General features: G+C 44.1%; 1 protein-coding gene across 1 annotated transcript in view; it reads left to right on the forward strand.

Moving 5' to 3' along the window:
• The first annotated feature begins 6,083 nt into the window (after window positions 1-6,083).
• Window positions 6,084-11,193, forward strand: part of SMAP2 (small ArfGAP2) — a 28,773-nt gene continuing 23,663 nt past the window's right edge. The window contains exon 1 of the mRNA XM_015824687.1: window positions 6,084-6,423. Within this exon, the coding sequence (XP_015680173.1) occupies window positions 6,321-6,423 (103 nt within the window). The 5' untranslated portion in view covers window positions 6,084-6,320. The remainder of the gene's footprint in view (window positions 6,424-11,193) is intronic.

Here is an 11,193-nt window from a genome sequence, read left to right on the forward strand (position 1 = left end):
AAGGGTAATCAAAATGCCACAAGTTTCAAATAAACACCTAACGCCTACCTCCCTCAAAACGTTGAGGAAACAGTTTCCATCTTTCCACTTTTGCTTAATTTTGACTGGGAGCTGCCCAGAGCCGGTTGGCAGATGGGCAGCTGTGTGAATGTTTTAAATGAATAAATATATTTAAAGGTGACATTTTGAGCATGGAATGCTTGCAAGTTCCAAGAAGAAAACTGAATTACTGAACTTAAAATACCACCTTTGCAGTAAAGGTTTCCAGAAGGTATTTGATGAGTGAATGGCCCTCTTTGTCCTTCCAAGGGTACCTAACAGTACTTTATTCTTTTCAGAAAGCAGAAGCCAATTCTAGCAGGGACTGAAGGCATCCTATAAATGGGCACAGATATCCTGAAACCAACTTTCTCCTTCTTGAAAGCAGTAACTTTCATATTCCTTACTGCTCCTGGAGAAGATTGCTTTTGAACTCAAATGTAATGCAATCTTAATTTGATTCCAACCTCTTGGTTGCTATCAAAGCAACAGCCAATTTGCTTCTAAACTGCAGTCGGAAGATAGTAATTTCACGTTTTTGTTGAATTGCAGAAGATACTGTAGAGGAAACATTGAGAACTGTAACCCTCCCGTATTCTCTCATCGCCTGTTCTGCCTTTGGGGAACAGATAAGAAAGTCTATACCATCCTGTTCCAAAAGTGATGTTTTTATGGCTTTCCAAAATAAGTACATCTTAATTTCACCCCATCATCACCACCATCCTTCCTGCCTCTTTTAGATGGGACTGGTTCTCCAACCCAGATTTTGGATGGAGACCCGTCTTACCTACCTAGATCCTGCCCCGGACTATGCAGATATTTTAGGACTCAAAATTGGCTCCGTAAAGTTTATTGGGACTTCTTGTCCACTAAACTAGAAGTAGTTTATCCACCTGATTGACTGAAAGTTTCACCGTAGCAGTGTGATTGTGCACATCCGCTTAGAAGCAAACTTTGCAGAGTTCAGTGGAACTTATTCCCAACCAAGCACACATCTCGAATGCATATAAAGACTGAAACCTAAAGAAACCTAGTCCATTAAGTCAGAAGACACCAAATTCCAAGGACTAAATCTACAGAAGGAATGCAAAGCAAAACAGGAAGAATTTTCTCCTCTCACCCCCAAAACACACAGAAACACAAAACGAAAACAATCAAATTCACAGTCTGAGAATCCCCAGGGCTTTCCAATGACACAATAACTGATTCTAAGGCATGCAGAAAAGGATGTTGACGTACATACATTTGGACTGACCCATTCTTTTGTCAACACTTACCGTTGTTTCCCAAACGTTCCCTGTCAGGTCATCAGCAAGACCTTCTATATCTCCCCCAATACATTTCCAAAAAAGAAAGAAAGAAAGAAAAAGAACTTACCAACTGGCCTAAGGAGAAGACAAAGCTTTGGAGAAGGAGGCAGAGTCCCAGCAATTGAGCCATTTCAAGAAGCTTTAGGCTGGGACACAGCCAGCCTTTGAATGAAAAGAGCTAAGAGGAGCGGAGAAAGTCAGGAAGGGAGGTGGGAACATTAATATTTAGCATTTGGGGAAAGGGGGAGGACCACTGACTGAGGCTATTCTATCACCCAGGTCTTCTCATAGACTGCAGGCAGGAGTTGAAGCAGGCAAATATTTAGAAACGGAGAGAGGAGGAGTAGATGGAAAAGCGTGGAGCTGCCAGCTACCAAATTCGTTATGGTAAATTGGTCACAGTGATTGACACTAGAGAGATTTGAAGCTGCAAGATTAGGCTATATATCATTTGCACAATCACACAAGTAACTGCAAAGTGTACATTTAATATTATTGTTATTATTTTTCTTTTATGTATGAGTTCACACAATGCATTAAGAGTGCCGTTCATTTAGTGTATTGGTATTGCATGAACTTAGCCACTGATAGCTTATTCAACAAGCTACGGTTAAAGAAGGCTAATATATTGAATGAGCATAGCTACAGCCAATATAATGACTATCATATTCCATTCATACCCAATTTGCTCTGTAACAGACTACTATTCCTATTCCTATTCCTACTATTACTATTTGAGCCAGTTGGGTCTAGTGCAGGGCTAGGCAACCTTGGCTCTTTTATGACTCGTGGACTTCAACACCCAGAATTCCTCAGCCAGGCAAAAGTTCGCAAAAGGGGATCACGTGACCCCAGGACATTGCAACCGTCATAAATGCATGTCAGTTGCCAAGCATCTGAATTTTGATGACATGACCATGGGGATGCTGCAGAGGTCTTAAGTGTGAAAAATGGTCTTAAGTCCCTTTTTTTCAGTGCTGTTGTAACTTCAAATGGTCACTAAATGAACGGTTGTAAGTCAAAGACTACCTGTACAGCTTAAAGAGGTTTATTAAGACATTGCCCCTTAATTCTTACAATGTCAGGAAGGTACAACCCCAATTAGCCCTAATGGTGGAAAGGTTCATATTCCAGAATTTGACTCATGGGTAAGCTGGGAAAAAGAGATAAATATTATAGCCCTTTTCCCCACTCACCCCACCCTTTGTAATCCTCATCTCTGTTCTGGGATTATGAGCAAGGGAAAAAAAATCAACATTGTATTTACATTCATTGAAAAGGAAGAAATTACAAGAGAGAAAGCAAGCACACAACAGCTTAGGATATAAAAGGAAATAGCAAAAGAGCTATTTTGCCCTACAAAATAGCCGGGCAAACCTTCAAAAGTGCTAATTAACTAATGGGGCAAAGTAAAGCAATTTAGAAAGAAGTAGCTTGTCCAAGCAATCTCTCCCCTCTGCAAGGGAGCAAATCATGTAGTAATTTTGTTTGACTCCCAGGTGCGAACGAGAAGGGCACTGAAGACATTTTGCATCCTTTTGCTGAAAAGAACAATTTGCAGTCAAAACCGAAAAGTGCTAGTGTTTGCACAAAACAATAGGTTACATAAATGGCAATAGACCAGGTACATACTTATAAATATCTTGAGGTGCAATTGCAGGTTTATCTTGAAGTACATATTTCTCTTATCAGGCAAGTGTGGCCCAACGTAGCTCCACAGTCATTTAAGATTCTTCTGTTTAAAAGGGGCACATTTTATTCTTGGGGCGTGTGAGGTTTTTTTTGCGAAGGTCAGCTCCCAGCTTCTTTAGGGTGTTGCAACCTGCTGGTTGGGGGATTGTGGGAATTGGGCCATCCATCTTAGAACATAGAACATAAAACAATAGAGCTGGAAGGGACCTTGGGGGTCTTCTAGTCCAGCCCCCCTGCTTGAGAGAGAGACTCTATACCACTTCAGATACTTAAATGGTCTCCAGAAGATGGTAGAGGACAGGAAGGCCTGGAGGAACGTTGTCCATGGGGTCGGACAAGACTTCGCAACTAACAACAAAAAATCTCTTCTTAAAAGCCTCCAGTAATGGAGAAGCTACAACAGTGATGGCGAACCTTTTAGAGACCGAGTGCCCAAACTGCAACCCAAAACCCACTTATGGATCGTCGGGTGCCAAGCGGGTGTGGCCCGTTGGGTGGGCGTGGCCCTTTGGGTGGGTGTGGCCCGTTGGGTGGGCGTGGCTGTGGTGGTAACGGCAGACTGGGCAGGACTAAAAAGTTCAATCAATCAGTTCCAACTTTGCGAGATCTTTTTTTTTTCCCATGAGAAGTTGAAATTGACGGATTGATTCAACTTTTTTTTTTTTTTGCACACGACGGCGGAGGCCTAAAGCGAAAAGGTTTTAGAAAACCCAGCTTAAAGCGTAGGACTGGGGTGACGGCGCGCGTGCCCATGGAGAGGGCTCTGCGTGCCACCTGTGGCACCGGTGCCATAGGTTCGCCACCACGGACCTACAACTTCCAAAGGCAAGCTGCTCCACTCATTGATTGCTCTCACTGTTAGGAAAATTTTCCTGACTTCTAGGTTGCTTCTCTCCTTGGTTAGTTTCCATCCATTGCTTCTTGTCCTGCCTTTTGGTGATTTGGAAAACACTTGGACCCCTTTGTCTTTGAAGGAGCCCCCTCAAATATTGGATTTAAAAATAGATCATAATTTTTAAATCCAAGCTATCCAGAGTATACACATTATACTTTTTTTATCGCAGCAGGTATTTAAGAGCATAATCAAGGAACACTGGAAAACGAACAATAAATACAAAAGAGATTTACCAGCAGGAGACGAGTGAATAAAAATGAAGATGGTAAACGATAAATCAGTCAACTATGCAGGCACCTATCCAAGTTCAGGTGAAGGCAGGGTCGATGTTCTTAAATAATTTAATGGAGAATGGTGAATTTGGAGGGGAAAAAAGTATTATTAAAACAGTGCTGGATATTAGTAGTGGAATAATATGCCAGTGTAAAACATCTTTTTCCAGTTTTCATTAGGGATAATATCTGCAGCACATTTAAATATTAGTGCCATTCCTATTTTGCGCATAAATTGTCCTGTTGGACAATTGGAACGCTGCAATCCCGTCTCCCTTATCCTAAAGCCGTCAAGCCTGAGAAACGCTGCTAGTCTAGAGAGCTACAGGTTCCCCCCATCAGTGGCCAACACAGTTCCCAGAAATGAGAGTTTCATTTGCCTCCAGAAATGAGAGTTTCATTTGCCTCCAGAAATGAGAGTTTCATTTGCCTCCAGGGTTCTTTCTGCAAGAGATAATAAGCAGCAATACAATTCACCCTGCCAGGCACCGTCCAGCCAGCTCGTACCTGGAGGTGCCAGGGGCTCAGTCCAGCCAGGGCGCAGGCATTCCTGCTCAGGGAGAGTCCTTTTCCCTTTCCAGGCTTCCCCCCCCACCGGAAATGTCCGGGTCTGTTTCCCCCCCACCCCCCCAGCCCGGACTTTTCTCGTCCGCCCCTCCCCCCGCATTCCCCCCTCGCTTCGCGCCTTCCTTCATTCATCCTTTCCTCCATTCATGCCCTGGCTCTTCCGGGCCTGTTTCGCTCCGCCCCTCGTCCTCCTCCTGGACCTCGGATTGGCTCTCTCTCGCCCGTTCTCTCTCTCTCTCTCTCTCTCTCTCTCCTTGACTGGCGCGCCCTCTCGCCTCAGGAAGGAGGCGGCCTTAACGGGCAAGCCACGCCCCCCCGCTCCCCTTCCCGCCTACGCCCGCGTTCGAGCGAGCGAGAGAGAGAGAGAGAGAGAAAGAGAGAGAGAGGAAAGGAGAGCGCGTGCGCCTGCCGGTGGGCGGCGCCAGGCGGCGAGAGGGGAGGAGCCGCGGTCAGCCGCTGCCTGGAGACGCGGGCGGGTAGGCGGGCGCGGGCGCGCTCCTCCCTCCCTCCCTCCCTCCTTTCTTCCTCTCTCTCCCTCCTTCCCCCGCACATTGGAGAGGGGGGGCCGGGGGGTGTTTCCCTTTCTGAGCGCCCCTTCCTCTTTTATTTAGACCCCCAGGCTGAGACAAATGGGGGCTGTGGAGGGGCTCTTAGGACCGTAGGAGGTTGGGAGCGGCCAATTTGGGGAGGGGGTCGTTGTTGGGGGAAAGGTGGGGTGCGGGGGGGCGAAGGCAGCCTGGGTGGGGGGAGCCTGGGGGGGGCAGCGCTCCTCCTCGGTCTCCTCCTTTGTCCTGCTGGGGCGGGGTCTCTCCCAGAGGCGGGGGGGTCCCGAGCTGGCTCTTAGGGACCCTGCCTGGGGGGCTCCTTAGAAGGGGGCTCCTCTGAAGGGGAGGGGGCACAAGCCCCCACTGATTTGGGGGTGCCTCAGGGTCCCACCCCCAAGCCTGGGTGGTGGAGGGAGCAGAAAAGGGGGGCCCCTGTCTGTGCCTGTCTGGGTGGGGTGGGGGGGTCCACTCCTGGAAAAGAGGCCCCAAGGGGTGGGAGATCCTGACCCTGCAGACCCCCGGGGTGGGCAAGAGGAGGGGGGGCTCGGCCTCTTGGAGTTGCCCTCTGGGTGCCTGCCATCTGGGGGTCCCAGAAAGGGCTTTGCAGGTGCAACCTCCGCCAACCTGCCTTGTGCCAGCCAGCCTGTGCCCGGCGGCGTTGACATGAAGGCAACGGAGAAGGTCCCTGGTTGCTGTCAAGGCTGTGGGGCAACCTTGAAGAAGGAGGAGGAGGAGGAGGAGGAGCAGGGCATCTGCTGAGAACCGAAAGAGGAAGTCCTGCCTGGAGGTTATCTTCTCAAGCAGCCACCCCTGGTTTATGTAGAAGGGAGAAAGGAAGCCCTGGGTGGCTGTTCTTGACTTTCTCTCCTGTCTCTCTCTGAGTTGCATGGCCAGAGGCACTCCTTGGAAGCATTGAGGAAGGACAGGGTCTTCCTCCCTTTAAATTATCCCCCCCTCCCCTTATTTCTTTGCACTCTTCCGGAGCCAGCTGGGATCTGCAATGACAGGGAAATCCGTGCGGGATGTGGACAGATACCAGGCTGTCCTTACCAACCTCCTGCTGGAAGAAGAGAACAAATACTGTGCAGACTGTCAGGCAAAAGGTAACCTGTGTGGCTTGTAAGGGTTGTGAGTGTGGGGTGGTGTGTGTGTCTCTGTGCGTGTGTCTTTGGGGCCAGAATGGTCCTTGAATTTGGTCTTCCCATAGAAAGAGTAGATGTGACGAGTGTCTTATACTGGCTGGCATATTACTATTATTTTGTAGTTGTTGAAAGGTGAGCATTTGCCGATAGCAAGAAATAACGCAAACTCCCACACAGGTAAGCTTTTGCTTTGTGTAAGCAGCGTCATAGTGTTGGTTCCAGCCGCAAGCGCAGTGCATTTCAGGTTGTCTTCCCTGAACCGAGTAACTGTTCAAATGCTCTACTCTGCAATAGTATGCAATGCAGGTTCCTTTCTCGGAAATATTTGCCGTGAAGGATTGGCGGCTGGCGTTGAGAATTAGAGTGGGTGCAGAAATATAAAGGTTGCTGGCTTTCATGAGAAGGAACCCATTGGTAATTTAGGGGGTGCTTGCTTGCAGTTTGTTATATAATGCCATCAAAAGTTGGCAGCCGTTGAGGTTACAGGTATTCTACCCAGAGAAAGCAAATTGGCATTGAATTCTTGGCTTTACCTTTGGCTCATATGTAAAGTAGAGAAGCATCAGAAAAGAAATGGGTAGGTTGAACTTGGCAGATATTTGATTCAATCAAATAGAAAAATCCGCTGTGATTTTTTTGGGATTTTTTTTTTTTTTTTGCCTATAGCTCTCTGCCCAGGTGGGGTTTTTTGCTTTAAAAAAATTCCAGCTTCCTATCCATAAACGCCATACTTTTCTAGTTAACGTGATTGCAGGCAAGTTGGAAAACTTTGTACCTAGAAACGGTTGGTTTTGTTTTTGAACTAATTGTGATTTTCAAAATGTGTATTGAAAGAGTCTTAGGAAGGCTGATTAAAGATATTGACCTAAACTTCTTTTTAGAAGATAGGTCAGAAGAGTTTAGTTATGATATAATTACTCTACCCTGGGGTCAAAAAAATGAAACATATTTGGAGAATGGAATCTTGTTGTTTGTTAGTTGGCTTGTTTATTTTGCTTCTTGCATATTTTGGCTTGTTGGCTTGAGTTGGCTGGTGATGACTTGCTTTTGCATTTACTGTTTGGAGTTACACCTGGTCCTTGCTAGCTGCTCTGCATGCTCATGGTCAGGTTTGTAACCCAGAAAGCTGAATACAGGGCCTTTGGCCTCCATCTAAGTGTTTCTCAACCTTGACAATTTTAAGGCATGTATACTTCAACTCCCAGAATTCCACAGCCAGCAATGCTGGCTGTGGAATTCTGGGAGTTGAAGTCCACATGCCTTAAAATTGTCAAGGTTGAGAAACACTGATATTCTAAGAGGAAAAATACAGATGACATACAGTAGTTCAGAGTCCTATAAAATTAAATGTATATTCCAGCTTACTTGAAAGTCAAGTAACACATTAAAAATGCTATGTAAACTCTGTGAATTCAACTTACGGTACAGTGCCTGCTTTTGTACACAGGAAATAATTGGTTTAAGTGATACCTTGAGTCAATTTTTAACTAGATTTCCATAATACGTATCTTTGGCTCCCCATATAATGCTGTTCTCATCTTTTGTCCTAAAGAGGAACTGGAAAAATAAAAATAAACTTCCTATTCTCTCCAGGGCCATTTGCTCGTTATCCGTTGCTCGGTTTCAAAGAATCTGGTAGCTCCTGTTTCAACTAGCAAATGTTATTAAACAGCCTTAGCTTTTTTTGGGGGGGGGTGGGGGTGGGGGGGAGCTGCAACTAACTTCATCAGATGCGTAAATAGGTTGTAGATAGAGGTTGTGGTTATGTAGAGTCACTTGCTTGAGCTGGGCAGCCGTAGAAATTCAGTAAGTGTGTTTGTGTCTGCGAATTATAGAATATCTCTTAGATACTCTAGCCATCTGATAAGATGAACCGTGGCTCACAAGTGCTTTAGCCTTTTAATAATTGAATAAAATTTGGTAGAAAAGATGCTGTCCCAGACTACTTCTGTTTTTTTTTTTATTACTATAGACTTTCCTCCTACAATAGGTTGCAAATGGAGAAGCAAATAGCTTTAGCAGTTGAATTGCAGGATTAGTTACAACAGATACCAGATTTCAGTTTCTGGTAGAGATAAGCTTACGTTGCCTCATTAAAGGAAGAATTGCCTTTTTTTTTTAAAAGGCATTTTTTGTGTGTGGATAGTTCAGCATACGTACTAGAGAGACTGTAAATGCCAGCACTGCGTAATGCTTTGTTTTGGCTTTTTGATGGCTCATTTGCCATTCAGTCTTCCCCTTCCTGTTCTTTTATCAAACGGTCCCATTTCCAAAAAAAGTTTCTTGACTTTATTTGCATGTTTTCCTGTGTATTTGTGGTGCTGACTATTCTAGCCTTCCTCTGTTGAAGGGTTGGATGATATTTACAGAACATAGAATAGCAAAATAGCTCAAGCAGGAAACCCTAGATCATTCCGGACAAATGGATGTCCGGTCTCTTCTTAAAAACCTCCAGTCATGAAGCCCCCACAATTTCCTGAGGCAAGCCATTTTACTAATTAATTGTTCTAACAGTCAGGAAATTTCTGCTTAATTCTAGATTATTTCTTGTCCTGCCCTCAGGTGCTTTAGAGAACAGGTCAACCCCCTTTTGTCTGTGACAGCCCCCCAAATGTTGGAAAACTGCTGTCATGTCGTCCCTAGTCCTTCTCTTCGTTAGACTAGATTTCTATGATGGTTCCCTAAGAAGCCAAATTTTGACTTGCTTTTGTGACAGCTAGAAATGTTTTCTAAACATTTCCTAAAGTTTATTTGAAAACCATAGTGGGTTTGCAATTGCACTTTTAATTGATGTAAAACTGTCTTATGTTATTAAAATGAGAATTAAAAATAGATCATATTTTTTAAATCCAAGCTATCCAGAGTATACACATTATACTTTTTTATCGCAGCAGATATTTAAGAGCATAATCAAGGAACACTGGAAAACAAACAAAAAATACAAAAGAGATTTACCAGCAGGAGAAGAGTGAATAAAAATGAAGATGGTAAACGGTAAATCAGTCAACTATGCAGGCACCTATCCAAGTTCAGGTGAAGGCAGGGTCGATGTTCTTAATTTAATGGAGAATGGAGAATTTGGAGAAAAAAAGTATTATTAAAATAGTGCTGGATATTAGTAGTGGAATAATATGCCAGTGTAAAACATCTTATTCCAGTTTTCATTAGGGATAATATCTGCAGCACATTTAAATATTAGTGCCTTTCCTATTTTGCGCATAAATTGTCCTATTTCAATTCTGCATTCATTTAATCAAATACAATGATTTCTGAGTAGTATTTCACTAATCATTTAGAATAGGCGCCAATAAATGTGTTGAGGTTTGTGTTATAAGCTTTGTTCTTGTAATTCCTTTAGAACCAGGCAGTTTCTTGGGATATGTTTTATTCATTCGTTTAAACAATTTATATGGCACTCCATCTCAGATGTGGCTGGATATCTCACAAGGCATTAAAATTAAATTACATCAGAAATAATAAAAAGAACAATATTAGCAAAATATAACCGGCAGTATTGAGTCCAATACTGAAGCAGCAGGCGTGAGCTTAAATGGACTCCAGAAGATGGTAGAGGATAGGAACGCCTGGAGGAACGTTGTCCATGGGGTCACGATGGGTCGGACACGACTTCGCAACTAACAACAACAATTGAGTCCAATAAGGTAGTTCTGACCCAACTGAGAGAGACAGGGAGGGAGGGATCATTAAGGCTTTGATTTGTTAGGTTGGTTGATCAGCGATTCCTTGGAATGAATTATGAACATACCGGAGCCCATCAAGCCGGTTAGTTTGTTTCTAATTGCACAATAATAGTGAAACCAAAACAGATTAGCCAATATTTCAGTAGACAGAGTTTGTCACCTCAACAGCAATGCAACAGCTGCATTGTTTGGGATAGCCTTGTAGTACCTTTCCTGAGGTTTGAAAACATCTGGGTTAAAGAGTTAATCGTTAAACTTCATTCAGTTGGAAAAGTTTATAATATGGATATAAAACACGGGATGGTTCCTCCATTTCACATCCATTAGTTTACAATGGAAACTGCAGAAATCCACCCTGTTTGCCCTTTGCTAATATAAAAATAGTTTCCAGAGTTTACGTTTTGAGCGCCAGTTTGGTATTTTGCTGGTGTAGAAACCAGGCGCTGGTGAATTCTAGTCCCACCTTGGGTCCAAAGCCAGTGGGCAAGACCTTTGTTCAGTTACTCTCCCAGCCCTAGGAAGGAGGCAGTAGCAAAACATTTCTGAAAAAGCTTGCCCGGAAAATGTCAGGGACTTTCCAGGCAGTCTCCGAGAATCAGAGATGATTGAAGGGAAGAGGAGGAAAAATTTTTTGGGAAGGAGATACAGTTGGGGAAAAATATTTGGACACTATCTTGACTAAACTATCCTTGGCTATCATCAATAAAACAGTTGCCAGAGTCTTGTCTTTTCTTTTTTTTTACATTAAAATGATTTCATGTCTGAGAATTGCGCTGGAGAGGGAGATGCAGGCATGATTTTCATTGCTAAAGATTCAGTGTTGGCTTCCCTTGTCATATCTCACACTTAGATAAGACCACAACTTTCCATTGTGCTAAGCAAGATTTTCCTTCCAATCTTTCTTGCCACAGTTGTTAAATGAATCACTGCAGGTGTTGAGTTGGCAAACCAGTTAAGTCAGGGGTCTTCAAACTTGGCCCTTTTATGACTTGTGGACTTCAACTCCCAGAATTCCTCAGCCAGGCACGCG

Source organism: Protobothrops mucrosquamatus, unplaced genomic scaffold, assembly GCF_001527695.2.
Source record: "Protobothrops mucrosquamatus isolate PMUCROS unplaced genomic scaffold, P.Mucros_1.0 scaffold2323, whole genome shotgun sequence".
In the NCBI taxonomy this organism is placed as follows: Eukaryota; Metazoa; Chordata; class Lepidosauria; order Squamata; family Viperidae; genus Protobothrops; species Protobothrops mucrosquamatus.